General features: G+C 59.2%; 1 protein-coding gene and 1 long non-coding RNA gene across 32 annotated transcripts in view; one reads left to right on the forward strand and one right to left on the reverse strand.

The window, feature by feature from the left end:
- Positions 1–21: 21 nt before the first annotated feature.
- On the reverse strand, positions 22–4,569 carry LOC123389181. Its single transcript, XR_006603752.1, has 2 exons — positions 1,277–4,569; positions 22–594 (listed from the first exon to the last, which is right to left on the reverse strand). It is a non-coding gene; the product is annotated as an uncharacterized LOC123389181 (long non-coding RNA).
- A 51-nt stretch (positions 4,570–4,620) lies between these two features.
- Positions 4,621–25,290, forward strand: part of CACNA1G (calcium voltage-gated channel subunit alpha1 G) — a 62,485-nt gene continuing 41,815 nt past the window's right edge. For 29 of the 31 annotated variants that reach the window (XM_013062623.2, XM_013062626.2, XM_045070068.1 and 26 more), the window contains exons 1-9: positions 4,621–5,607; positions 12,684–12,795; positions 12,950–13,083; positions 13,463–13,560; positions 15,663–15,822; positions 16,339–16,639; positions 16,810–16,902; positions 19,043–19,826; positions 21,943–22,319. In XM_013062623.2, coding sequence (XP_012918077.2) covers positions 5,366–5,607; positions 12,684–12,795; positions 12,950–13,083; positions 13,463–13,560; positions 15,663–15,822; positions 16,339–16,639; positions 16,810–16,902; positions 19,043–19,826; positions 21,943–22,319 — 2,301 coding nt within the window. In that variant the 5' untranslated portion in view covers positions 4,621–5,365. The remainder of the gene's footprint in view (positions 5,608–12,683; positions 12,796–12,949; positions 13,084–13,462; positions 13,561–15,662; positions 15,823–16,338; positions 16,640–16,809; positions 16,903–19,042; positions 19,827–21,942; positions 22,320–25,290) is intronic. The other 2 variants (XM_045070072.1, XM_045070084.1) reach the window with 1 other exon arrangement.

The raw sequence follows: 25,290 nt of genomic DNA on the forward strand, positions 1-25,290 counted from the left end.
TCTCCAATGATGCTTCCCCAGTTCGTGGTTATTGCAGCTTTAATGAAACTCAGGCCAGGGGGGCCCGTGATGACCACTGGGTGGGGGATTCGGGTATGGACTCAGCCTGGAGGGGCTAGGCCAATCCTGGCCCTCTACAGGCTTCGGAAAGGAGCCTGCCCTGTCTTTCCCACTGATCCTGTTTTAAGCAGGGGAAAGGGGCAGGGGGATGCTTTAAATGAGCGTTCATTTTTCAGGGAATCGTGACATTGCATATGCTCTGGTATATCACAGGAGCTGCTGTTCTCAGGGCCGGGGATGTTTACTTTGGGGTGTCCATTCAGCTTCCAGCCTTATCCCAGGATGGAGCCAAGCAAGGCCTCCCTGTGGGAGCTTAGACTGTCTGTGCCCCTCCTTTCACACAAACCAGTCCAAGGAGGGTTCTCTGTCATTTGGAATATCTACTGGGTTGGAAGTGCTTCTCCAAATCTGAGTCCTTCCTGCTGCAGGGGAGGCCGGTGCTTTCCTCTGACCACCTCCTGTGCCTTCAGATGCTCACAAGTCCTCCCCTTGGCGTCTTCTTCGCAGACCCCAGAAACCCCACCTAGCTTCCACCTGGGGGAAGGCAGTGGGAAGCGTGCTTCAGAGAGGGTGGGTGTAGCGGGATGGGGGTGACAGGCAGGGAAAGGGGAAGGAGCTGTCTCCCTCCCCACACCTTCAGGGGTCTGTTGAGCCTGGGCACCCTTGCTGCCCCAGAGCCAAGCAATACAGCCAGAAGAAGCTGCTAGAGATAAGACTCGAATGGGGAATGGGGCTGCTGCTTGTGGGGATGTCAGCAGTGGGGAGGAGTGGGAGACCAAATCGTGTCGGCAGGGTCTGCACACGGTCACACACAGCCACACACAGTCAGTGGGACTAGGCTCAGCTCTGACTGGGCAGCTGGGTCCTCGGTGCAAGCCACCGGCCCATCTGGAGGGGATTAGAACTCCGGCCAACAAGGTCAGGTGGCCCTTTTCTGGCTGGAGCCTGCTCAGCCTCGGGCAGGAAATCTGAGGCTCCCGCAAGTGGAGCTGGGTCTGGGGGGTGGTGAGAGGGGAAGGGAGAGCTTGTGAAGCACAGGTGGCTTTTTTGGCAGCACCAGCCCTGGCTCTGGAATGTCTAGGCAGTTTGCAAAACCCTCTGTCTCCATCTCACTGACCCTCATGAGTAAGGTGACAAGTCAGGTACTTCTGACCATCTCTGGATAGATCCTCAAGGCCCAGAGAGGGTCAGAGGCTGGTCTGAGACGACAGCACACCTGGTTCTTCCCGAGGTCTTCAGGAGACTGTAAACACTGCTGAGCCTCCGTCTTCCCCCAGGAGGCACAGGCATGGCTGTGAAAGGGGCTGCATTTGGTGTGTCCTACCCCTCTCCAGTCAGTCTTCCCTCTGCTCTGTGTCCTCTTTCCCTTCCCCTGGTACCAGGCATGCGCTCGACAAAGGGATTCTGTAACAAGTTCAAAGGAAGGCGTCAGGGCCTTAACAGGTCAGGCTTCCGGGAGAGCTAGCATTTTCTGACAAGGGCAAGGCTGAACAGCAGTCTTGCTCAGACACGGGTGGTTAGGTCTGCTGCCGCTCTTCCCTTGGTTGGTCCCTCTTGTGTAGGGTCCCTGCTCTACATAGGGCTGTCCCGGAGGAGACGGGGGCCACCGCCAGGGGAGATGGGACCTCCCGGTTGGAGAAGTCACTTCACTAATTTCATCTGTCTGAGCCTCAGTCTTCTTATCTTAAAAATGGGACAACCACCACCCCACTCCCAAGGTTGCGAGGTGATGTCATGAGATAATGTATCCTCGCGGAGCAGAGCGCCTCACAGATGGGAAGAGTGTTTCAGCTCCTGAGGGAGCCAGCCAGGCTGTGCGGGAGGTGTAAAGGGGAGAGGGCTGGAGGGGGCTGGAGGGAGGCTGGCAGAGCAGGCCCTATGCGAAGGGCTGTCCCTCAAACCCAGACATCATCTTAGAGAACTCGGAGGCCTGAATACTCTGTGAGGAAACGGGGGCCCAAGGAACTTCCTGTCCCTCATCCTCCCCCCGACCGAAGTTACTCACTCGTCTAACAAAGATTTATTAAGTACCGAGTCCGTGCCAAGCTGGACCAGACTAGGCTCTGGAGAGCAAAATGGACCTTTGGTCTGAGGGAGCAGAGAGCCCAGAGGGACAGACCATCATTTCATGACTACACACGTGATCAAGTGCCATGAGGTTCCAGATCCTTGTCTGGCTCAGGACTGTGTCCTCAGCACCTTGGCACATAGTAGGCACCACAGCACTTGCTGAAAAAGGTTGCTCTGAGGAGGCGATGGCAGAGATGAGATTTGGAGGGTAGGAATTCAAGATGGCTTCATCCCTCCTCTTGCTTCTCTGTAGGTCCTGCCTCCCTCCTCCCCTTGCCCCCCTCAGGGGAAGAGAGCATCTCTGACTGGATGTCGGAGTCCCCCTGGGTGCCCCCTCCCCCAGGGGCCAGGATGCCTTAGGTGGCAGATCATCCCAAGTCCTAAATGTGTTTCGGCCCTACACCCTGGCTTCTCTCTGGGTATGTTCCAGAACAAAGGTCAGCCCAGAGAGCGAGGTGGCCCGGGTGATAGAGGTGTGGGGCCTGCCGACCACCAGGAAACCTGACCACCCGGCTGGGCGTGTGTCTCTCAGCTCCTTGTCCCCTCCGCAAAGATGGGATGATTAAAGTCACTATCTCCCGATGTCTGCCCTGGGGCTTCTTGACCCTGTCGGGGAAGGGCAGACCGACTAGGCAGACTGCGGACCTGCGGGAGCGACCAAGGTGTCAGACGCGTGGAGTGAACCAGAAATAGGCCCCTCTCCCAGAAGACCGCTGAGAGTTTGAGCCTGGCAGGGCACACGCAGAATGAGAGCAGAGACTCCCGCCAGGAGGGAAAGGCACTTAAGGGATCTGCTCATTAGCATGAAATGCAAATGAGCTCGGCCTCATTTGCACAACTCAGCGCCCGGATTCGGCGAAAGGGCAACCCGGGAGGCTGCAGCGACTTGGTCCTACCCACTGCACTCCCTACAACCCGCCCTCGATGGAGCTGAGACACCCACCCCAGGCGGCCGGTGGCGCTCGGGGGCTGCGCGGTGGGGCGCACCGACTTGGGAGTCGGTGGGGGAGGGGTGGACAGCGGGGGAGGGAGGTCACCCGGTGCCTGCCTCTGCCTCTCCGCAGTGGCGTCAGCGCCCCGAAGTCTCAGAGACAGAGAACTGACTGACCTGCTTGATTTCGTCACCGTGTCTACCTTCTCAGAGGTGGGAAGTGCTCCCCGACGCCTAATGTTAGATGCCCTCCGCGCCCCACCACACTCCAGCGCCCAGCACTCCCGCGGCGCTTTGCTCCCGGGCACCTGCAGCCTTGTGGGCGGCGGGGAGAGATGGCTGGAGCTGACTGAGCCCGGGGACGCGGGGAGGTGGGGCGGGGTGAGGCCCAGGCTGTGCACGTGAGTGAGGGCGCGCGGAGAGCCACAGATCCTCGAGGACCCGCGCGGGGTAGAGGGGAGGTGTGCGCACGGCCTCCCAGCCGTGCTGGAAATCCAGAGGGAAAATTGAGGCACGGAGTTGTGGGGGTGGGGGGCGGTTAGTGAGACTCTGCAGGTCGAGACTCAGAAAGCCCAGCTCCATGCTTCCACCCCCTCCCACACACTCGAGGCCCCTGCAGGTCCCTTCGCGGGAGCCTCTCTCTGCTCCTCAGCTGCTCTGGGGGGCCCGGGTCCTGAGACCGGCATGACCTGTCTGAGGCCACGTGTTCAAGCGCGAAGCCGCAGCGAGAGAGCCAGAGCCTTCAAAGGATCTCTAGCGCCAGAGGGGATGAAGCTCAGGAGTGCCGACGTGAGGTCAGGGTCATTGGGTCAGGGTTAGAAGGTCAGGGTCAAAGTCGCATTAGTGGACCTGGGAGAGGGGTCTACAAGGCCAAGAGGTTGCTGGAAACCACGCCCAGACCTTGCACGCCCCTGAATTCCCTTGGCTCCTCCCATTTCCGCAAGACCGCCCCCCAAATGCCAAAGCCCTACCCCTGGGATGTCCTGTTCCGTGCCTCCCCTTCTTCGGTCCAGCTCCCAGGTTCGACTCCAGGGTGGGCGATTTAATTAGGTGGAGACCCAGGATTTCGCTCTGGGGTCCTAGTCACACCCCACAGCCCGGCCGCCGGCCTCTCTTCTTCTCCAGGCCCGCCCAGGGCTGAGCCCCACCCTCCGGCTGTGGTCCAATTCAGGGGTCGTGGACAAAGAATACCCCGGGGTCGGTGGCGCTATCCCAGGACCCGGCGCGGATTACTCTGATTCCCCGGGGCTCCCTCCAGGGGAGTCCCAGAGACCCCAGCGGCCAATAGGAAAGTGGGTTCGGTCTGGGTAGCCGTCTAATTGGCTCTGGCCTTCGGGAGCGGACCCAGGGGCAAGGGGAGGGGAGAGGGGCGGTCCTGGGCTTCGGGGTGGGAACCGGATTCCAGCTGTGGTTCTCTCCCCCGGCGCCCCCGCCCTCACTGCCACGGCGGCCCGCCAATGGGCGCGCGGCTCGGGGCCGGCGGCGCGCGGCGATTGGCTGCGAGCCTGGCTGGGGAGAGGCGGGGCCGAGGCTTGAAGTTGGAGTGAGGGATCCAGCTGTGGTGTGAGCCGGGCTCCTCGCCGCCGCTTTCGCTTGCTCGCTCCGCGTCTCGGCCGGAGGAGGAGGCAGTGGCGCCAGCGACAGCTACGGCAGCGGCAGCCACCGCGGCGGCTGCGGCGGCGGCATCTCCGCCTCCACCCCCGCCCGGGACGGCCCCCCACCGTCTCCCCGCCCCTCCCGGACCGTGAGCCCGCCGCGGGGCGGAGGAAGGAGCCGCCCCCCACCCCCTCCAAACCCACCCCAAAGAGATCCCTCCTCCCCTCCCCCAGCCGCCGCTGGCGCGGAGCCGGGACGATGCTGACCCCTTAGATCTTGCTCCAGCTGCGCCGCGGGAAGAGGGGGCGCCCCCCCATCTCCCCCGCTCTCCGACCCCCTTCTCTCTCCCCCTCTCCCGGCCGCTTCGCCGAAGGTAGCGCCGAATCGGGCGACCGGAGCCTGGGCGCGAAGCGAAGAAGCCGGAACAAAGTGAGGGGGAGCCGGCCGGCTGGCCCAGGGGGCCCCAGGAGCCCTGGGGAAGCGGGACTCGCGCCGGGCGGGGCTTCCCTGCGACCCGGCGCCCCGCGGGCAGCATGCCCCTGCGGGCAGGGGGAGCTGGGCTGAACTGGCCCTCCCGGGGGCTCAGCCTGCGCCCTAGAGCCCCCCAGATGCGCCCCCGCCGGGGCCCCCCGGTGGCGTGAGGACACCTCCTCTGAGGGGCGCCGCTCGCCCCTCTCAAGACCGCCTGGGGCCCCGGCTGGCCAGAGGATGGACGAGGAGGAGGATGGAGCGGGCACCGAGGAGTCAGGACAGCCCCGGAGCTTCATGCGGCTCAACGACCTGTCGGGGGCCGGGGGCCGGCCGGGGCCGGGGTCGGCGGAAAAGGACCCGGGCAGCGCGGACTCCGAGGCGGAGGGGCTGCCGTACCCGGCGCTGGCCCCGGTGGTTTTCTTCTACTTGAGCCAGGACAGCCGCCCGCGGAGCTGGTGTCTCCGCACGGTCTGTAATCCATATCCTCCAGGGCACGACGGCCGGGCTAGGGGGTCCGCAGGGGGGCGGGCCGCGCCGCCGGAGGGGACTGAAAGCCAGGTGAGTCGGAGAAGTGAGCTGGAAGGTGGGCAGAAGTGGGGAGGGGGGCTGCTAAGGGAGGGAGGGGGCTTCAGAGTGGGAGCGGAGACGCGAGCAGGTTTGGCTGATACCCCAGACGAGCCCCACCTCGGTACACACACCTCAGTCCTCCTTGGGGGGCTGGGATCCAGGCCAGGAAAAGAGAGGAGACGTGCCCCGCTGGTTTGTAGCTGGACGCTCTCCAGATGTGGGCAGGGGAGGGTCGTCATCCTCCAGATGTGGGAAGCTTCGGGAGTCTGGGAGCTCTACTCCGCCCGCCGCCCGTTAGCGAGCTGGGTTGGGTTTCCGAGTTTGGGGGGTGGGGTAGGGAGGAAGCTGCGGGGACGGGGGAGGGGGGACTGCGATCTTCTGGGTTTCCCTCCGGCCCCCGCTCCAAAGTTTGAGGTGGATTCTAGGGTCTGTTCCCCGCCCCCAACCTGGTCCTCGAGGCCGGGGTTTCTACTGACCCAGAGGGAAATGTTGGGGGGCGGGGACCAGGTCCTAACTCCCCCACCCCCACCCGCGGGTTGGAGGCACAACAAGGAGATTCCGGCGGCGGCTGATGTCAGGGGCGCAGAATGAGAACAAGATGTGGTGGTGAAGGGGAAGCTGTCTGCCCCCAGGGCTGGAGTTGAGACCCTTTCAGCTGGAGCCCATTGCCCGGAGTTCCTCCCTTCTCCCCAATTCTTCATTCAGCGCGGGGTGCTTTGTGTTGGGGTTAGGGAGTTTTGTGCTAGATTTTTTTTCTTGTGGAGGGAAAGACTGTGTCGAGAGCTTTGACCAGCGGGGGATGGGATTAAGCCTGTCCAAGTTACCCTGTCACAAATAGAGTGCTCCCGCCTGATGGCGGGGCAGGTATGTGAGACCGCAGCCTTGGAGAAAGTATTGGGGGAACAGTGAGGCTGGAAGCTGGTTGGCTAAGGAAGACTCGGGTCCAGCACCCCAGGGTCTACTCCTTGGCTGGGTTTGTGGAATGTAAGCCCCACATTCTGGGGAGGTAGATTTGGCACTGCCCCCTATCCTCCGTCTGATCTGGAGTGATAGGGGAGACCCCAGCCCCCTGAGCCCCCTGGCTTCTGCCCCAGCCCCTAGCACAAAGCTCCAGCTTGACTGATGCAGGTTTCCCAGGCTCCGGGGTGGGTCCCGTCACTGCCGGAAGGAAAGGGGGGGTGCGCTGCCATCCCCGGTCTTGAAAGCTTCTCCCGACTCCTTCCTCCCAGCTCAGAGGCTCTTTTGGACCCGGGTGGGAGAACTCAGGTTTCCCTTAGGCTTTACAAAGCCTAAGAGCCCAACCGGGACTCTGCTTTGGGGGAAGAGGGGGGAGCTCGGTGCCGCCCTCACTCTCTGCAGCTCTGCTGCCTCTAGTGCGCAAAGCAGGGATGTGAGCTTGTGTCCCCCCCAACCTCCACCCTCTACACCCCGCAGGTTTTTAGGAAGCTCCCCTCTTTACACCCTAACTCCATCCCTTATCCCTTCTTCCTTTCTCTCTGAACTGCAGAGAGAGAGGTAGGGGGTCTCAGAGAGGTCTGATTCCTCCCCCCCCCCCCGTCCGCACCCCTACCCCCTAGGCCCCTTTCTCCATGTAGAGATGGACATGGGGAGCAAATATATCTGAGAAGACGGGTTCTGGTTATCTCTCCTCTCTACCCCTAACCACGTACCCTCTTCATGAATGGTAGAAAGCCCATCCCCCTCCCCTCTTCCTCAGGAGTCCAGGGAATGTAGAGAGATCTCTCCTTTCCCTCCCCCTCTAAAACAACCATATCTCTCTGCCAGCATCTTCCCACCTGCCCTAGCTCTAGGGGCTAGTGAATGGTCTGGGGCCAGATTCCTTCCTTGAGGGGCTCTGAGAGGGAGCAAGTGGAGAAGGCTGGAATGAGGAAAGAGAGGTGGGACCCCAGTGCTCTTCTTGGGGGTGGAGGAGCAGGCTCTCGTCTGGGGTAGTGGGAGTCTGGGATGTGGGCCGGCGGCGTCACTAGGCCTAGACAAGTCACTAAGCCTGGGTTGGCTGAGGATGGGTTGAGAACAATTTTTTTGGCCAAGGGGGTGTCTGTGCTGGGTCCCACCAATCCTATCACACCTGAGTGTCAAGGTGAACCTGTATTGTCATCACCGGAGGGGCTCTGAGCTGTCTCTTGGACTTCAGTCTTTCCCTTTCTCTCTTTTTGGTACCAGTGAAGCTTCCCTTGGTTCCATGAGATTCTCTGTACCTCTGAGTCTGAGGGACATAGGGACACCTCCCTCACTAACTGAAGCTAGTCAGACTTTTGTTGCCATTTTTTCTCAGCCCCTCCTCCTGTAGCCACTAACACACCAGGTTTCCTAGAGAGGAGATCTAGACCCAGGTAGGAAGTAGTTTGCATGGGTGTGAGTGTGTGTGGGATGGGGTGGGCAGCAAAAGGAAGAGAGGCTCAGAAGTGCCTGTGCTGCTACTGTGAAGACCAGGGGCCCTACTGATGGGAGTGCCAGGGGCTGTGCCAGGGGCACTCCCATCAGTAGGGCCCCCCTCCTCCCAGTTATAGGGGAGCAAGTTGGACTTTCCAGTATGTGTTTCTTGAAGTGTGAGGGAGTGCATCGCCCCTCCCGGAAAGGAGATCCTGAGCATTCCCTCTCTGGCTGTTGTGTCACATCTGGAAGTTTGTGTAGGAGTTTCTCCAAGCTCAGAGCCCAGCACAGCTTTTTCTCATTTGGAAATCACAGGCTGGCATTTGGGATGCCGAGAGGGGGAGTGAGAGGGGGGCCAGAGGGGGAGAAGGGAGCCTGCCAGGAGTAGGGGGAGGAGAAGGGGGAGGCCCGAAAGGCAGGAGCCCTAATGGCTTCCAGAAGTGAGGGTGAGTGTATGACTGCGTCACTGTGTGTGCGTCTGCAGGGGAGGGGGCACCAGGAATTTCTGGAGTTTTCCATGCCACTGTCCCAGTGCCCCAAGTTTGCCTGTTTCCCTTACCTAGGGAGAAATCTCCATTTTGGTCCTCAGAGGAAATGGGAGGGGGTGTTCTTCCTGTGCCCTCACCAATTCCCTCCTCTCATTTTAAAACCCAAGACTCTCCAGAGGGGGTTCTGAGGAAGAGGGCTAGGGAACTGAACGGGACTGGGGGAGCAGAGCACCCTGGAGCACTCCTGCCCCAGGCCCACCTTACCTTCCTACTGGGTTACACACCCACTCGACTCCACGGAACCGTTGGGGGACTCCCCATCACCCACAGTGCCAGCTGGAGCCATTCCTGGGATTACCCCTACCACTCACCCCCCCCTCGCTCCCGCTGCAGCCCTCACCCCACCCTGCCTGCCTCAGCCAGGGTGGCGACAGACAGAGCTGCTCACACGTGTGTGTGTGTGTGTGTGTGTGTGTGTGTACATGCTCACACACATACACACACACACACAGAGTCACGGACGTTTGAATCAGATTTCTGGCCTATTTCCCCTTCCAAAGATTCCAACAGGCCGGCTCTCTTGTGTCTCTGGGTCTCACGTCTCTGTCTCTGGGTGGGGCCGGCTGCCTTTCTTCGGGCTTCAGTTTTCAGTTCAGCTGGAAACCTCTCTCCCCACACGCCCACAGGCTGGAGCGGAGGAGACCACTGGGAAACAGGCCGTGGGAGTGGGGGCTTGGCTGGGGGAATCCCCCTTTCCGCCTCCCCAGTGCTGGCCACACTGCTGAGCCCCTATAGTCCACACCACCCCCCAGGAATGCAGAATCCCTCCCCATAGATGGCAGCCGCTCTGTGGCTCTGTGGGGCGGGTGAGACAAGGATCCCACCTTCCCAACTCATACTAGGAGGCCAGGATTCCTGGGTCTAGGCCCATTTCCTCCTCAGTGCTCCTCTGTCTCAGATCTCCAGGCTCCAGTTTGGGGAGCGGGGCAGCCGGAGGGCCTGCTTCTCTTCTTAGTCACGCCAGGGCCCCCGTGCCCCTGAAGGTGCCCCGGTCCTCCTCCCTCCTGTCCCCACCTCCCTCTCCCTTACAGCTGCCAGGCTAGGCAAGGGCTCTAGATAAAGCCCCACAGAGAGGACTGAGTTGTACAGATAACATGCTCTAGTTCTCCTGGAGGGAGAAGAGGAGGAGGGATGGAAGTGGGTTTCCTCACCCTGCCATTTCCTTTTTCTCTGCTTTTGATGGTGGGCTGTGGGGATAAGAAAGAGCCTCCCCTCTCCTACCCACCTCCCCCTTTGGGATCCACTCCAGCCCGGACAGTTGCCATAGCAACAGTAGACATGTGACTGCACAGGTCTCTCATAGTCACTATGGCAACCAGTGTCTCCCGTTCCCTTGGTTGCCATGGGGATTTGTCACATGGTTTCCCCCCAACCTGATAACCTGTGGGTCTCCTACTTTCTCTTCCCTGTGTGAGGACAAGATAGCAGTCTGGTGAAGGGGAGTTCATGTGTGAGGGGGTCCCTTTAATTGCCATAGCAACAAATCCACACCACCTGGTGACACATCCTCCTGTTGTTATGGCAACAAGGGAACATCACACGGTGACATAAGGCCATGTTCCCAAGGAAACGAGCCTTACCCTGAGAAGGGTGAAAGACCCCCATCCTCATTAATTATTTCTCAGTTCAGATTGTCCCCCAGGTCCCTGTGCCTTAGTATCTTCCCTGTCCATTAACGGTTACCTTTAGGGATGGGGAAAGGTCGAGAGCAAACAAGATGAACCTGAGATGTGCTAAATTCCCAAGGGGACCCCTGACAAGGGGTTTCCATGGTCCAGAGCTGGAGATGGGGTTATTTGGAGGCAGAATCTAGCTATAAGAGGCCCCAGAAGGTGGGGACAGAAGGAGTCCCAGCCCCTTTGTGATGTCCCTTCCACTCCCACCCCCATTGTTATCAGTGTATCCCTGTTGAGGCAAACAAGACAGGAAAATATGACAGGAGATCCAGTGGCTTCTAAGTAGGGAGACTGAACGATTGATTGATCATTCGTTCGTTCGTTCGTTCGTTTCCTCCACGTATCGTCTGCCACATGCCGGGAGCTACTGTCCCCTTCGTAGGGGATACGAGCGTGTATCTGAGTGTCCCTGCTTCAGCAAGGGGGATGAGACTAGTGCACAGACGGCCTGGGGCGTGGCAGCATCCCTGCCGTTCAAGGGGTCCAAATAGGTGTTCCAGGAGCCCCTCTTCCCAAGAGAACTGCCCACAGCCCCCCCTTGTAGAGATAACTGCTCATATGGGTCCCTTCCCTGCAGAGAAGAGGAGGCTAGCTTGGGGAATGCAGACCCATTCTTGAAGGTAATTGTCCCTCCCTTTCCAGAGAATCACCCCAAGACAGCTCCCTCCCCATCCTCCTTTTTCCAGGGTGACCCCTGGCTGACACCCCTTCTGGGGAGACATCCATTCGGTTCAGGTTCCACTCTAGAAAACAGCTCCAAGGAAACAGAACATTCTCTTGATTTCCCCCTTCCATCTACTTACCCCCCAAACCTAGAACTGTTTTTTGGGTTTTGTTTTGTTTTGTTTTGTTTTTTTACTCTTATTCTGGGAAACTTCTACTTGGGAAACTGCAGTGCCTTGCCTGTTTGGGTGCCTGTCGGTGGCAAGGATTGTGAGGGCAAAGAGCCTAAGTGGCAGAGAGGCCTAGGAGGGGATTGCGGGTGTCCTGAGCTGCCGCGGGGTGGGGTGGCCTGAGGTTCAGGACAGAGATGGGGGGTGGCTGGGACCAGCTGGGAGCAAATTCCTGGGGTCCCCAGACAGGGACTTTACACTCCAGAAGTGAGGTTCTGACAGGAAGATTCCCCGGCCCTAGGTCCTCTGTGCCGCAGTGTGGCTTGGTGGGCCGTGCGGTGGGCGGCCACGACACCCTCCACCCCCTCCCTGAGGCCCCTCCTTTGCTCCGTCTCCACTCTCTGCTCCCTTCTATCTTCTCTGTTCTCCCCACCCCGTATTTCCTTTGAGAAAAAGAGGATGCTGGATCACTTCCAGCAAGGGTCCCACGTCCAGACCCTTCTAAGGTCCAGAACCCACTTCGGACGTTCTCCCGTTGATGGGCTGGACGTTAGGCCCTTACTAAAATCCACCCTGTGGAAAGACTCGCAGTCCGTGTGTGCAGAGTACTGCCTGCTCTGCGTGGCGTGGGGACTCCCATCCAGCCCGGGGCCTGGTATGCGGTGGGTCTTCATTGTGTCAACGCAGGAGTGTGTTTGGAGGCCACCTGAGGGCTCCAGGAGGCCAGGGGCAGGGTGGGCACTTGGAGAGGGCGTGACAGGCTCCAGTGCTGTGGTGGAGAACAGCTACGGCTGTGGACCCTCTTGCTGTGGACCCTCTTGCATGCCCCTGCCCATCTGACCGGTGCCTGCACGTTCCCGCCAGCCCCTCCCCTGCACACCGGAGCCACTGTGGCAGCCGCTGTCCCAGATCGGAAGCTCGGACGCCTCGGTCCCATTGCAGCTTCTCCCCGTGACCTTCAGCGTAGGACTTGGGCTCTCCCGGGCCTCCGTGCACTTGGGTTCTGGGGAAGAACGTGATCCACCCCGGATACTTCTCGGGGCTGTTGTGAGCATCAGATGTGGCGTGGCGCGAAAGCGCTTGGTAAACTGTAAGGCAGGCATAATCCGACTTTAGGTTTGTGTCACACATTCACTGCATTCTCTCATTTGCTTCTCACATCTTCCCCGGGAGGTAGGACAGAAGAGGATTCAGATTCAGTAGCACACTCTTGGTGTCTGGCATTTCCACAGGCACGATCGATTTTATCCCCCAAATGGCTTGTGCAAATAGTCAGGGTATTTGTGGCTTTTCCTACTTTACAGCCAAGGAAGCTGGGTGCGGAGAGGTGATGTTCAAGGTGGGCCTGGGCCTGGGCTTGGGCCTGGGCTTGGTCAGACACGTGGGCCCCATCTTAGATGGCGGAGGGCGGCGGGGGGTAGTGGGGGGCTTGGGGGGAAGATGAGAAACAGGAGGTGCCGGGGTGGGCTGGGGTGGGGGGGCGCAGGTGCGGCTGCAACCCCTGCCAGCTGTTTCCTTGACCAACCCCCCCGGATACCTGGTTTGAGCGTATCAGCATGTTGGTCATCCTTCTCAACTGTGTGACCCTGGGCATGTTCCGGCCATGTGAGGACATCGCCTGTGATTCCCAGCGCTGCCGGATCCTCCAGGTGAGTTGGGGAGCATTGGGGGAGGGGCATCCTCAGCTGAATAACTGCTAAAATGTCTCTGGGAGGGGCCCTGACCCCACTGGTGGGGGAGGGAGTGGGGGGGGTTGTTTCCCCCCCACCCCCCAGTTTCAAATGCCTCTCATCCCCACACCAGGCCTTTGACGACTTCATCTTTGCCTTCTTCGCCGTGGAGATGGTGGTGAAGATGGTGGCCTTGGGTATCTTCGGGAAAAAGTGTTACCTGGGAGACACTTGGAACCGGCTTGACTTCTTCATCGTCATTGCAGGGTGAGGGCCTGGGCAGGAGGTGGGAGAGCTCCCTGCCCCAGGAACAGGGTCCTAGGCCCCAGTACTGCCCCCCCTGCCCCGCCCACTTCCAGCTGTGCTTTCTCCTGGCTGTCCCCTCAGGGTCCGAGGTGGTCTTGCCTGTAAAGCTCAAGCCCTTGCTTCCACGTCCTCCTCTGTTTATTCTTCCATGGGGATCTGTCCTTGGCTTGGGGGTGGCCTTGCCCCCAGACAGAGAGCTGGCTCTTCGGGGTCCCTTGGTGGAGGAGAGGGAGGAGTCAGAGGTTTGCTGCCGCACCGCAGCAAGATTCCTCACTGACCTCTTTTGACCCCCATGGCGGCCTCAGACTCAAAGGGCCTCCCTTTGGGCCCCTCCCTGCAGGATGCTGGAGTATTCGCTGGACCTGCAGAATGTCAGCTTCTCAGCTGTCAGGACAGTCCGCGTGCTGCGACCGCTCAGGGCCATTAACCGGGTGCCCAGTGAGTGACCCCTTGGCCCTCAGCCCCTGGATGGAGAGCCCCCAGAGGAAATCTGGAAACCCCAGATCCCACCCCTACCTCCTGACCACTCACTGGCCTCATCAGGGCCTGGCAGTCCGAGGCAGATCTCATCAGACAAGGGCTCAGTGGGGAGCTGGGGCCACTGGAGCCAACAGAGTCCCCAAACCGGCCTGTGGCCCTGTGAGAGTTACCTGAAAACACCGTCCCCCTGATTTTAGCCTGATTTGGGGGGTCAGAATCTCAGACATGTCTCAAATGACTCCTTCCCTTCAGCTAGAGCACAGCTCCCTCCAGGGGAACAGGGGTGAGTGGGAAGGGGGAGGAGAGGTGGGTAGGCCAGGAGGGGTGGATACAGCATGTAATGGCGTTTTCTAGCTAGAACAGCCTTTCACGCACTCGGGCTCCCACGAGTGAGACCATACTAGCCACACTGAGCATGACTTCTCTCCAGACAAGGCCACTACATGTCTCACCCTCCGCCTGTGTCCCATTCCTCCTTCCCACCCCCTTCCAACCCACTGCCGCAACTGACTGCGGGACCATTATCTAAATTAAACCGCATTGGTTTCCTGAGCCAGCCAAGCTTTGGCAGCTCTAGCTCCCCCTATATCCTGGCTCCCCCCACCCTTGCTCAGGCCCCCTTTGCAAGTCCCCAACCTACACAGGCTGCAAATGGTCTCCACCTCGGTCCCGGGAGTCGGGGGTGGGGGATAGGAGCATGTTTCTGGGGCTCTGTGCCCCATGTAGCGGCAGCCGCCTGTGCTGTGTGTGTGTTTGTGTGTGTGTGTGCATGTGTGTGTGTATATGAGATGCGGCTGCCTTTGGGTAGGCAGTGCTGCTCCGTGCCCTCTGGGCTTCAGGACGTTAGTGTTAACAGGAGCCCCAGACAAGGGGCACGACCGCTTTCACCGCCCCTCCCACCCCAGGTGATGGCTGGCAGATTTATAGGCCTCTGTCTAACCATCGGTGTAATTCCCTTAATGCAAACCCTGAGGAATTGATCTCAGCTGGAGCCTAGAGGAGCTGAAGGAGGATGAGGCTGGAGGAGGGGGTGAGGGACTGAGTGAGAAGGCCGGGCTTGAAAGGCCAGGCAGGATGGCTGCAGGCACCGGGAGGGTTAATCAGCTGCTGCCTAGAAGCTTCTTCCTCTGGAGGGGCAGGGGGCCATGAGTGGCACTTGGGGGGTCAAAACCAGCCATTAGAGATCTCTGTGCATAACAAGGGTTTGGTGGCCTGAGGGTGGTTCAGAGCAGGTGGAGTATGGAATGGTATGGAATCCTGGACCTGGAGTGAGGAGCCAGGGCAGTATCTCCCAACAAGTCTGGAGGGGGAGGGGCTCTGGTGGCCTGATAATTGATGGTCGCTGGAGAAGATGGCCTTGTGTCTCCTCACCTCCGATGTGGGGCTCTGTATCAACAGAGAATGGACCCAGCAGGGGGCTCAGAACCATAGCGAAGCTCAGGGGGTCTGGACCCTTGCTGAGGGTCTGGCTTTCGAAGTGAGGTTGCTTCCTTGCGAACCTTCCTCCTGGAGTTCTCTGCCTCAGTTTCCCCAAAGACTGCAGTGGTGATAACTGATGACTTAGGAAGGTCAGATGACTGTGTCAGGTGAGAGGCAAGTGTGTGTGTGTGTGTGTCTGAGTGTGTGTGTCTGTGTGTGTGTGTGTACATTGTGCGGTGGGATCTAGAAGCAGAATGCCGGGCAGTTCTGTGATACTGGACAAGTCCTATCAGTTCTCTGAGCCTCCTTGATCCTCCTTTGTGAACTGAGATGGTGTGGGATGTTAGCAGGGGTGTGGTGCAGGAGAGAGGAGCTTTGGAACCCTCGAGCACTCTGGCTCATCCTTGGTGGTCTTATGTGCTGATTCATATGGATGGGGTAAGAGGGTCGGTGGGCAGGGGCTTGGGGCTGCCAGGCCTGCCTGTGGAGTTAGAGGTGTCCGTTGGTCTCCCCTCCAGCTTGAACTGGGTGTCTCTGCCCGGGAAACCCCAATGGGCCCCCTCTGGGTGTGCTGCCAGGCCCATGGCAGCTGGCCTAGCCCGGCCAGCCTGGCACCCCCAGCGTGGCTTCTGCCCCCACAGGCATGCGCATCCTTGTCACGCTGCTGCTGGACACGCTGCCCATGCTGGGCAATGTCCTTCTGCTCTGCTTCTTCGTCTTCTTCATCTTCGGCATCGTTGGCGTCCAGCTATGGGCAGGGCTGCTTCGTAACCGTTGCTTCCTGCCGGAGAATTTCAGCCTGTGAGTGTTGCCCGGGTTGGGGAGGTGGGTGGGGACCTACGGTTGCAGGGCTGGGACCCACACCTGTCCCCACTGCCGTTGACATCGCTGTCTGCACTCGGTGACACATCTGGTTCTCAAACTTGGCTACACATTGAAGTCATCTGGGGAATTAGAAAAAAAAAATTCCTGAGGCATGGGTCCCCTACAGGCTCCGATTTCATTGGCCTGGGGTTCAGCACAGCCACGGCCATCCTTACAAGCTCCTCCATGAGCCTGGTGGGCAGCCACGTTAGAGTACTGTCACCCTAGGGCATAACCTTCCCCCATCCCGACTCTAGAATTTCACCCTCAATCTGCACACTCCCAGTGCCCTCCAACCCACACCCAGAAATCCCTGCCCCCCGGCTGCTGCACGCCCAGCTCTCGTCCCTGCCCAGCTCACTCGGCAGGTCTCACTACATCCACGCAGCTCATCCTTCCTGGGGCGTCTCCCTGGAGACCCCTCTTCTCAGCTCCTCCCTGTCCCCCCTGCAGCCCCCTGAGTGTGGACCTGGAACGCTATTACCAGACGGAGAACGAGGACGAGAACCCCTTCATCTGCTCTCAGCCGCGGGAGAATGGCATGCGCTCGTGCAGGAGTGTGCCCACGCTGCGCGGGGAGGGCGGCGGCGGCCCCCCCTGTGGCCTGGACTACGAGGCCTACAACAGCTCCAGCAATACCACCTGTGTGAACTGGAACCAGTACTACACCAACTGCTCCGCCGGGGAGCACAACCCCTTCAAGGGCGCCATCAACTTCGACAACATTGGCTACGCCTGGATTGCCATCTTCCAGGTGGGACTGCCCGGGCACCGAGACGTTCCCTGGAACACAAGCACCAGGACACAGTCCTGCCTTGGAGCGGGCGGTCCTCAGGGCTGGGAGGGGGCTGGGGCCTCCGAGGAGATCGCAGGAGGATTTAACCACCCCCCCCAAGTCAGCCTCTCCCTCTGCGCCCTCCCCAGGTCATCACGCTGGAGGGCTGGGTCGACATCATGTACTTTGTCATGGATGCTCATTCGTTCTACAATTTCATCTACTTCATCCTCCTCATCATCGTGAGTGATTCCTTGGGCCCCTGTGGGAAGAGGGGTCCTGGGGAAACAGGTGGGAGGTGTCCAGAGAGGGGAAGGCTAGCTCGGTCTCAGGACTGGTCCCTCAGAAACTCAGGTAGAGAGGGCGCTTGTCGTGAGGAGTCAGGAGTAAATCCACGGTCAAGGCTTGGTTCTATCACTTAATACCTTGGGCAAGTCTTTCCCCATGAGCCCCCCAGCCCCACCCTAGGCCTCTGCTTCCTTATCAGTAAAATGGGTGATTCTCAACCCAGAGTGTATTGGGAAATAGCAAAGCGTGGTCACGAGGTAAAGGGGAGCACTACTAGCATTTGGCTGGGGGGCTGGGGAGAGACGGTAAGCGTCTTGACACGACTGTCCTGCAAACAGAATCATACCATCCAGACTCCCTGGCATTCAGTGTTGAGAAACACTACACGACCTCTTGTTCTTTCCATATCAGAAGCTCAAAGGCTTCACAAGGGCAGAAGACAGAGTCAAGGGTCCCCGTGTTTGATGCTTGTCATCCCTACCATTCTCAGTTCATAACTGAACTGCTACTACTGGTAGTTAGTATTTTTTGAGCACTTAGGATGCGCCACTCCTACTCTCAACACTTTGTATGTGCTGGTGCCTTTAGTCCTCACCACGATCCCATTATCATCTCCATTTTGCAGAGGGGAAACCCACGTTTCCTCGTTTGTCTGACCCCATCATGGGTTCCACGTGTGCAGTGGATGGATCTGGTCAGGAAGGGGAGGTGGGGCAAGCGGTGGGTGGGCGTTGGGGGGGGGCATCTTCTAAAGGAGAACTCTGAGCTTCAGAAGCCCAAGAATTCAACCCCAGGCTACAGGCTCCAAGCCCAGCCCTTCTTCAGGTCACCAGGAGGACAGAGTGACAGGTCACCAAGTGACAGAGCCAGAGCAAGGGACAGATACTGAAAGGAGAGATTAAGACAGAGATTAAGATCTACTCGGGACCTAGGGCAAACTCTGGAGAGAGATGGAGACCTACTAAGATGGCTCTGGGAGAGGCAGAGCGTGGGTCCTAGGAAAGAACCATCATTTAGGCCATGCCCTCCTGCCCTTGCATGTGGATGAGAGGCCAGGTTTGGTTCCTGTTCCCATCCCCCACCATCACGGTGGGGGGCATCGAGGCCAGCATCTCTAGGAAGTGTGGTCTTTTCAGTATGCTTCCTTCTGTGAGCCTGGAGGAGGGGAAGGATGCAGACAGGGTGGTAAGGGGCCTAGTTTCCACCCACACACCCCGTGAAAAATCTTCCAAACAGCTCTCTGGAATCATATTAGTGAAGCTAATTATCATAATTACTAGGACACAATCTAGAAAAAAAAATCTGCTCTGTCACCATAAATATTCATTTCCTTCACTCTGGATTATTGTCCCAGCAATGGCTATCCTGGAGTCCTGGAGAAACTGAGGCATGGGGACAGGGACAAGGGAGTGTGGGCAAGTCAGGGGTGGCAGCTTGGCTAGTCTGCAGGGATCAGGGCTCAGCGCATTACCTGGCTGGGGGAGGGGAGAGGCACAGGGAAAGAAGATAGAGGCACGGCGAACGGTCAGGAGGGTAGTGAGGCCCTATGGTTGAGGGTCCCACCCAAAGGCATGCAGCTAGATGTGGGATTCGAGGCAGGAGTCTTGGGAATAGTGTTTCTGCCAAGACCTCAAAGGCCCAATCCAACATGAGAACCCCATGTCCCCAAGATTTCATTCATCTCTACAGCCTTCTCTGCTTTTAATGGGAACTGGGGAGGGGTGCTCAGAATCTCCACGGCTGACTGTGGTTGGGGGCAGGGAATTTGGGAGAAATCTTTGTGGGATACCATTATGATCAATAACCGTGCCTTGGAATTCCATGGAGCTTGGTTCATGTCTCAGCTTCGCTGTGCGCTCGCTGAATGATTTTGGGCAAATGCCTTGACCTCTCTGAGCCTGTTTCCTCACCCGTCAGACGGAGGTTATAAAAGTGCCACCTCTCGAAACTGTCACGAGAATAAAGAGAATAAGATCATGCTGGGACAGTAACGGAGCCCAGCGCCTGGCGGGTAGGAGTGCTTGGGATGTGGCGACTGGCCTGGCAGTGCCCTTTTCTTCAGGACATCTCCTCTTCCTGTCCCCACCCCAACAGGTGGGCTCCTTCTTCATGATCAACCTGTGCCTGGTGGTGATCGCCACGCAGTTCTCAGAGACCAAGCAGCGGGAAAGCCAGCTGATGCGGGAGCAGCGCGTGCGGTTTCTGTCCAATGCCAGCACCCTGGCCAGCTTCTCCGAGCCAGGCAGCTGCTACGAGGAGCTGCTCAAGTACTTGGTATACATCCTCCGGAAAGCGGCGCGCAGGCTGGCCCAGGTCTCCCGGGCAGTGGGCGTGCGGGCTGGGCTGCTGAGCGGCCCAGTGCCCCACAGCAGCCAGGAGCCCCAGCCCAGCGGGAGCTGCTCTCGCTCTCACCGCCGTCCATCCGTCCACCACCTGGTGCACCATCACCACCATCACCATCACCACTACCACCTGGGCAATGGGACGCTGCGGGCCCCGCGGGCCAGCCCTGAGATTCAGGACCGGGATGCCAGTGGGTCCCGCCGGCTCATGCTGCCTCCGCCCTCAACGCCTGCCCTATCCGGGAGCCCTCCGGGGGGTGCAGAATCTGTGCACAGCTTCTACCATGCCGACTGCCACCTAGAGCCAGTCCGCTGCCAGGCACCCCCTCCCAGGTCACCATCTGAGGCGTCAGGCAGGACTGTGGGCAGCGGGAAGGTGTACCCCACGGTGCACACCAGCCCTCCCCCAGAGACACTGAAGGAAAGAGCGCTGGTGGAGGTGGCCCCCACCTCTGGACCGCCCACGCTCACCAGCCTCAACATCCCAGCCGGGCCCTACAGCTCCATGCATAAGCTGCTGGAGACACAGAGCACAGGTGAGGACTCCAGGGTAGGGGTGGGGGCATGCTGGGGCCCTGGCTTGGGGCTGGGTGGTGTCCCAGAGAGGCCTGGAGACCTGGCATTGGGAGATCCGGCCCCCGATTTTCATTCTGCCACTCAAGGCCTTGGGACCTTTAATCAGTCCTGTCGCTTCTTTGAGGCCTGAGTTTCTCATCCCTTCAAATGGGAATCTGAATTTTTTTTTTTTTTTTTTTTTTTTTTTAGATTTATTTATTTATTTATTTGACAGAGAGAAGGATCACAAGTAGGCAGAGAGGCAGGCAGAGAGAGAGAGGGGTATCAGGCTCCCTGCTGAGCAAGGAGCCTGATGCAGGGCTCGATCCCAGGACCCTGGGATCATGACCTGAGCCGAAGGCAGAGGCTTAACCCACTGAGCCACCCAGGCGCCCCGGGAATCTGAATTCTTGCATTGTCATGAGAAGAAGAATGATTGTGGGATGAGCACTGGCTAGGCGCCCTCCTCTACACTGTTTGTAAGAAAACCCAACACTTGTTGGCCAACTGGTCTGTGCTTGCCACATGCTTTGCAGGCAGAAGCCCATTGGAGCCTCTCAACAGTTTAGATGATAAGCTTTAGGTGATAAGCCCATTGTGCCAATGAGAAAAAGGAGGCCCGGAGAGGTGGCTTGACTCACCTGCCCAAGGTTATGCAATTGGTGAGGGATGAACTCAGGGCTGTGTGTCTCCGAGGCCCCAAGGGGAGATGGTGTGTGACCGTGGACTGCCTTGCGCCCCATGCTGAGGGGACTCTTGTAAACACCAGTCTCGTGGTGTTTACAAGACCAGGGGCCTAGAGCAGCAAGTCCTCCAGGGGCTGCTAGCCTGGTGAGAGGGACACCCGGTGTCATAGGGGAAGTGAGACACTCACCACCTCTGGGCGTTCCCCCACCCCGTCAGACAGGGGTGGTGAACCCTCCCCCGAAAACAGACTCTCTGTTGCTGAAGCCCAGGGTTTCGGGAAGGATGTGGCACGTGGGAGCAGTGGGGTACGTGTGGGATGTCATGCAGAAATGTGGACCGGGACAGGAAGGAGCCGTCCCAGAACGCCATGGGCAGGCCTTCCAAGCCAGTTTTCCTGCCGCCCTGCCGGGAGATGGAAGCCAGTCCTACGCACGCGTGTTTCGGTCCCCTCCTGTGTAGAAGGCAGGCCTGGGGCCGTGGTCATTGCCGGGGATCCCTCCCGCCTGCAGTGAGAAGGGGACATGTTGTTGGATATTTCTTGGGGGCGGGGCCCTGGGTGAGCCCTCTGCGCCTTGGCGGACCTACTTTCCTGGGGCATTTGCTGAGCTTCCCTCCAGTGCTTCGGTTCTCTGATCCAAGCTGGATTTCAGTGGACACCGATGTCTTGGGACAGGTCACTGCGTGCATGAGTGTGTGCCGTCTGGTGTGTGTGGATGTGTGTACAAAGGGGTCCAGTGTGTGTAGGGGTGCTTGTGCACGGGCGTGTTTAGCGTTCATGTATGTATGTGCACACGTGTATCTGGTGTGTGACGTTCGTGTGTATACATGCCAGGGTGCTGCTGTGGTCCGTGTGCATGCCCAGGTACACACATGCCTAGCCCAGGTACCTTATATAATGTGCAAGCATGTGTGCACGCGTGTTTTCAGCTGTGCAGGTATGCGTGGTTCACAAATGGTACGTGTATGGACATAGTGCATGTGTGCTTACGAGTGTGTGCACACTGCACGTGTGTGTGTGTCTGGGGGTGGGGTTACAGGAGCACATGTGTGTGTGTGTGTGTGTGCGTGTGTATCTTAAGGATCCCTTGGGAAATGCAGCTCTGCACGGTGTGGGTGTGCTTTTCTGGGAAGGAGAGCTGGTCTGGCCTCCTTGCTAAAGGCTCCGCAGACAGGGGAGCTGCCCAGGACCTCGGGGAACATCAAGTCCACCTGCCAAACCCTAGGACCCCCAGTAGGGACTATCAGTGGAATGCTGTTGGCAATCACTGTCCCTAGCCTGCTCAGTGCCTAGCAGCTCCCCTGTCATTTCAGGAACCGCGCACTCCCCAACTCATTTTATAAACACTGGGAAGGAAGGGCCACCCCAAGTAAGAAGCTCTGGAGCCTCTAACCTCTGCCCTCCCATCCTAGGCGCCTGCCAAAGCTCTTGCAAGATCTCCAGCCCTTGCTTGAAGGCAGACAGTGGAGCCTGTGGGCCAGACAGCTGCCCCTACTGTGCCCGGGCGGGGGCGGGACCGGTGGAGCTGGCCGGCCACGAGATGCCCGACTCAGACAGCGAGGTGGTGTATGAGCTCACGCAGGACGCCCAGCACAGCGACGTCCGGGACCCCCACAGCCGGCAACGACAGAGCCTGGGGCTGGACGTGGAGCCCAACTCTGTGCTGGCCTTCTGGAGGCTGATCTGTGACACTTTCCGGAAGATCGTGGACAGCAAGTATTTTGGTCGGGGAATCATGATCGCTATCCTGGTCAACACATTGAGCATGGGCATCGAGTACCATGAACAGGTAGGGGCGTGTGCAAGGGCATGGTCCCTGGGGCGGGGGACCCTCTGCCTTCCTCCCCTCCCACCCCCACTTCCCCATTTCTTCTGCATACTGCTAGCCTGATGGCGGGGAGGAGGACAGGAAGGAGGTACACCAATGCGTGGGGACTTTGGAGGGTGACAAACAGTGAATGCCATGCAATCTGTGCGTATGGAGTGCCTCGGGCACGAGGCAGGGGCAGGATCTGAGCCATGTGTGTTCTATCTGGGAAGGCTTCTCAGAGGAAGTGGCCTTTGAAGGATGAGTGAATGGTGAGCATCCGATGTGGGTAGGGCCTCTCCGTAGGGACAAATCATTGGAAGAGATTCGGGTCTTTGGAGAAGATATGGGGTGGGGCAGAAGGTGTTGGGGATCCCCTGGCCCAGCACTAGGCACCCCCAGACTTCACCTGACTTGGTCATTGTGGGGGTAACTCACTGGAGGTGGGTAGGGGCGAGGAGGAGAGGGTTGGTGGCTGCATCTCGGATGGAGCGGAGGCCTGTCCCATAGGGAGGGAGGCCATCTGGTCCTGGCCCCCGTTCCGGGAGCCTTGCCGTGAGTGAGGCGGTTGGTGGATGAGAAGGCCCGGCGTGGTGAAGAGACTTGAAACCGTCGTGTTTGAGGAATCGTTCTAAGAACTGGATGTTTAGTCAGGAGAAGAGGAGGCTCAGTGGGGCCAGGCGAGCTGTCTTCAAATATTTGAAGGGCTGTCATGTGGAAGAGGGAGCAGGCTTGTTTTGTGGGGCCGATGGCTACAAGCCATGGGATCTGGGATGAGTAGAAGGAGGCTGTTCTCACTCCCAGAGCTGTGAAAGAACACGAAGGGTGGCCTGGGGACCCCACTGCCCCCAGCCCTCCCCAAACCGATTGCACGGGCCCCATGGGGCCTCCCAACAGAGTTCCTTCCAGAGGCTGCCCCTTGCCCCAGTTTGGTCTTCTAGGTCACCCCTTGGCTGAATCTTGGAAAAGCTGGCCGGGTGTGGGAGGGGTGTGCTTAGTCCGTGCTGCCACCACAGGCTTCTGTGTTCTTTCTTGGGTGTTCCAGCCTCCCTGAGGCTCAGGAAGGAGACTGGGCTGCCAGAACTTGACCTTCTCTGGTAAAGAGATGAGATGAGGCACTTCCCCTGCCCCTGGTGTGGCGGAGATGTGGAGGAGCTGGGGGTGGGGGACTGGCCACAACGGCTAGGTGGTCCTCTTGGGGGAGGGCAGTGGAGGGTGTGGGGCAAGGCTGGGGAGCACAGGTCTAAGCCAGGGCTGGAGCTGATGTGAGATGTTCATTTTTTAGGGCAATCAGAATCCCCTCCCCCACCCTCTGTGCCTTTCATGTTGTGGGTACCCAGCTGCCCGGTCCAGCCAGATGCACCCCCCAACCCCAGCCCCTCCACCCTCGCCCTCACACCATGTTGGCACTCCTTCCTCTTGCCTCAACATTCCCCCCCACCAGGTGGCTCTGCCCTATTCCCTCTTCTGGGAGGTGAGGAGCAGGGAGGGGAGGACACCAGCCACGGTGCCGGCAGGTGGGGAGTACGACACTGCGGTGAGCATATTGTGTCTAGGCGCCTGGGGTGTGGGTGTGTGTGCACACGCCTGCCCAGCCAGCCTCCTGGGGAGAGGTGCTCCACTCTGCCAGGCTGGTGGGGGCAGCCTGCTCTGCTGCTGGGACCCAGCCAGTGGCAGGCCTAACCTCCCATTACCCTGAACCTCAGCCTCCTCTTCCTCCACCCAGTTCTAGCTGAGGTCAGATGTCCTTCCCCTGGGGCGGGGCGGGGTGGGGGGTAATGCTGCACCTCGCAACCTGTCCTGGCGGAGGCTGCTGGTGGAGGCTTTGGCTGCACTGGGAAGACGCTGAGTCACAGAGACTGAGGGCCACCGAAGCGGCAGCAAGAAGCCTTTCAGTTAGATGTCAAGAGGGACACCCCCTTGGGGAGAAAGTAGAAGGGATCGGTCAGTGGTGCCTGCGGCTTCCCCTTGCCCAAGCTCCTGAGGAAGGCAGGGGACACCCCCCACCAAGCCCTCAGCAGCAGGGAGTCCCCACTCCGTGACAAGTGAGCCAGTTTGCCCCAGTCCCTGGTTGCTGCACCCCGCAGGGCTGAGTGGGAGTCCCCAGCAGCCTGGGGACAGATGACTGACTGCTGCCTGGCAGGCTCGGGGGCCAGGGGTGCTCAGAAGTCCCAGAAGCAGCCGTGGCCCTGTGCTCGCAGGCACTGCGGCGTGAACGTCCCGCCATCTGCGCCTCGGGATCTGAGCAGGCTGAGGGGGGCAGATCGGGGGGTGGGCAGACACGGGTGCTGAGAGAGACAGAGACCCAGAAGGGGAGACGGAGATGCGGAGGGAGATGGAAACCAGGAGACCAGGTCCCAGAGGGCAAAGCAAAGACCTTGAAAGAGGCAGCCATAAAGAAGGGGGGACTGAGCGGCAGGGACAGGAGGGACAGAGAGAGGGAGGGGGAGACGGACACTCGGGGAGGAGATGGAGACAGATGGAGGCATAGAGACACAGGGGTGACGGAGACAGAGAGAAGCAGAGAGGGAGCTGAAGACTGAGAACGAAACCCAGATGCAGATGAGGACATGCTGGGCAGGGCTGGAGACATGGGCTCAGGCTGTCAGACAGGGGAGGGGGAGCCAGGATAGGACGAGTGTTCGTTGGGGCGAAGACCCGAGGGAGAGGGGCAGCACATGCTGACAGGCAAGGTGGTGTCCCTGCAGAACCCAGAACGAGGAGGAGATGCTGTCCATTAATCCTGGGATTGGTCTAGAGAAGTCTGTCGTCCTAGTATTGTGTCCTTCCCCAGCAAGGAGCCCAGGTCTCTCTCTTGCCCATTGCTGCTGCCCTCTGCAGACCTGTCCTCTCCCACTGTCACCTACCTTACCCCTCAGTTTCCCTTCTCAGGTTGGTGACACCCCTCCTGCCCCTCTCCACTAGCAGAGGAAGCTCCTGTCTTGTCATACCT

The sequence above is a fragment of the Mustela putorius genome, unplaced genomic scaffold (genome assembly GCF_011764305.1).
Source record: "Mustela putorius furo isolate JIRA1106 unplaced genomic scaffold, ASM1176430v1.1 tig00003962_pilon_pilon_pilon, whole genome shotgun sequence".
Classification (NCBI taxonomy): Eukaryota; Metazoa; Chordata; class Mammalia; order Carnivora; family Mustelidae; genus Mustela; species Mustela putorius.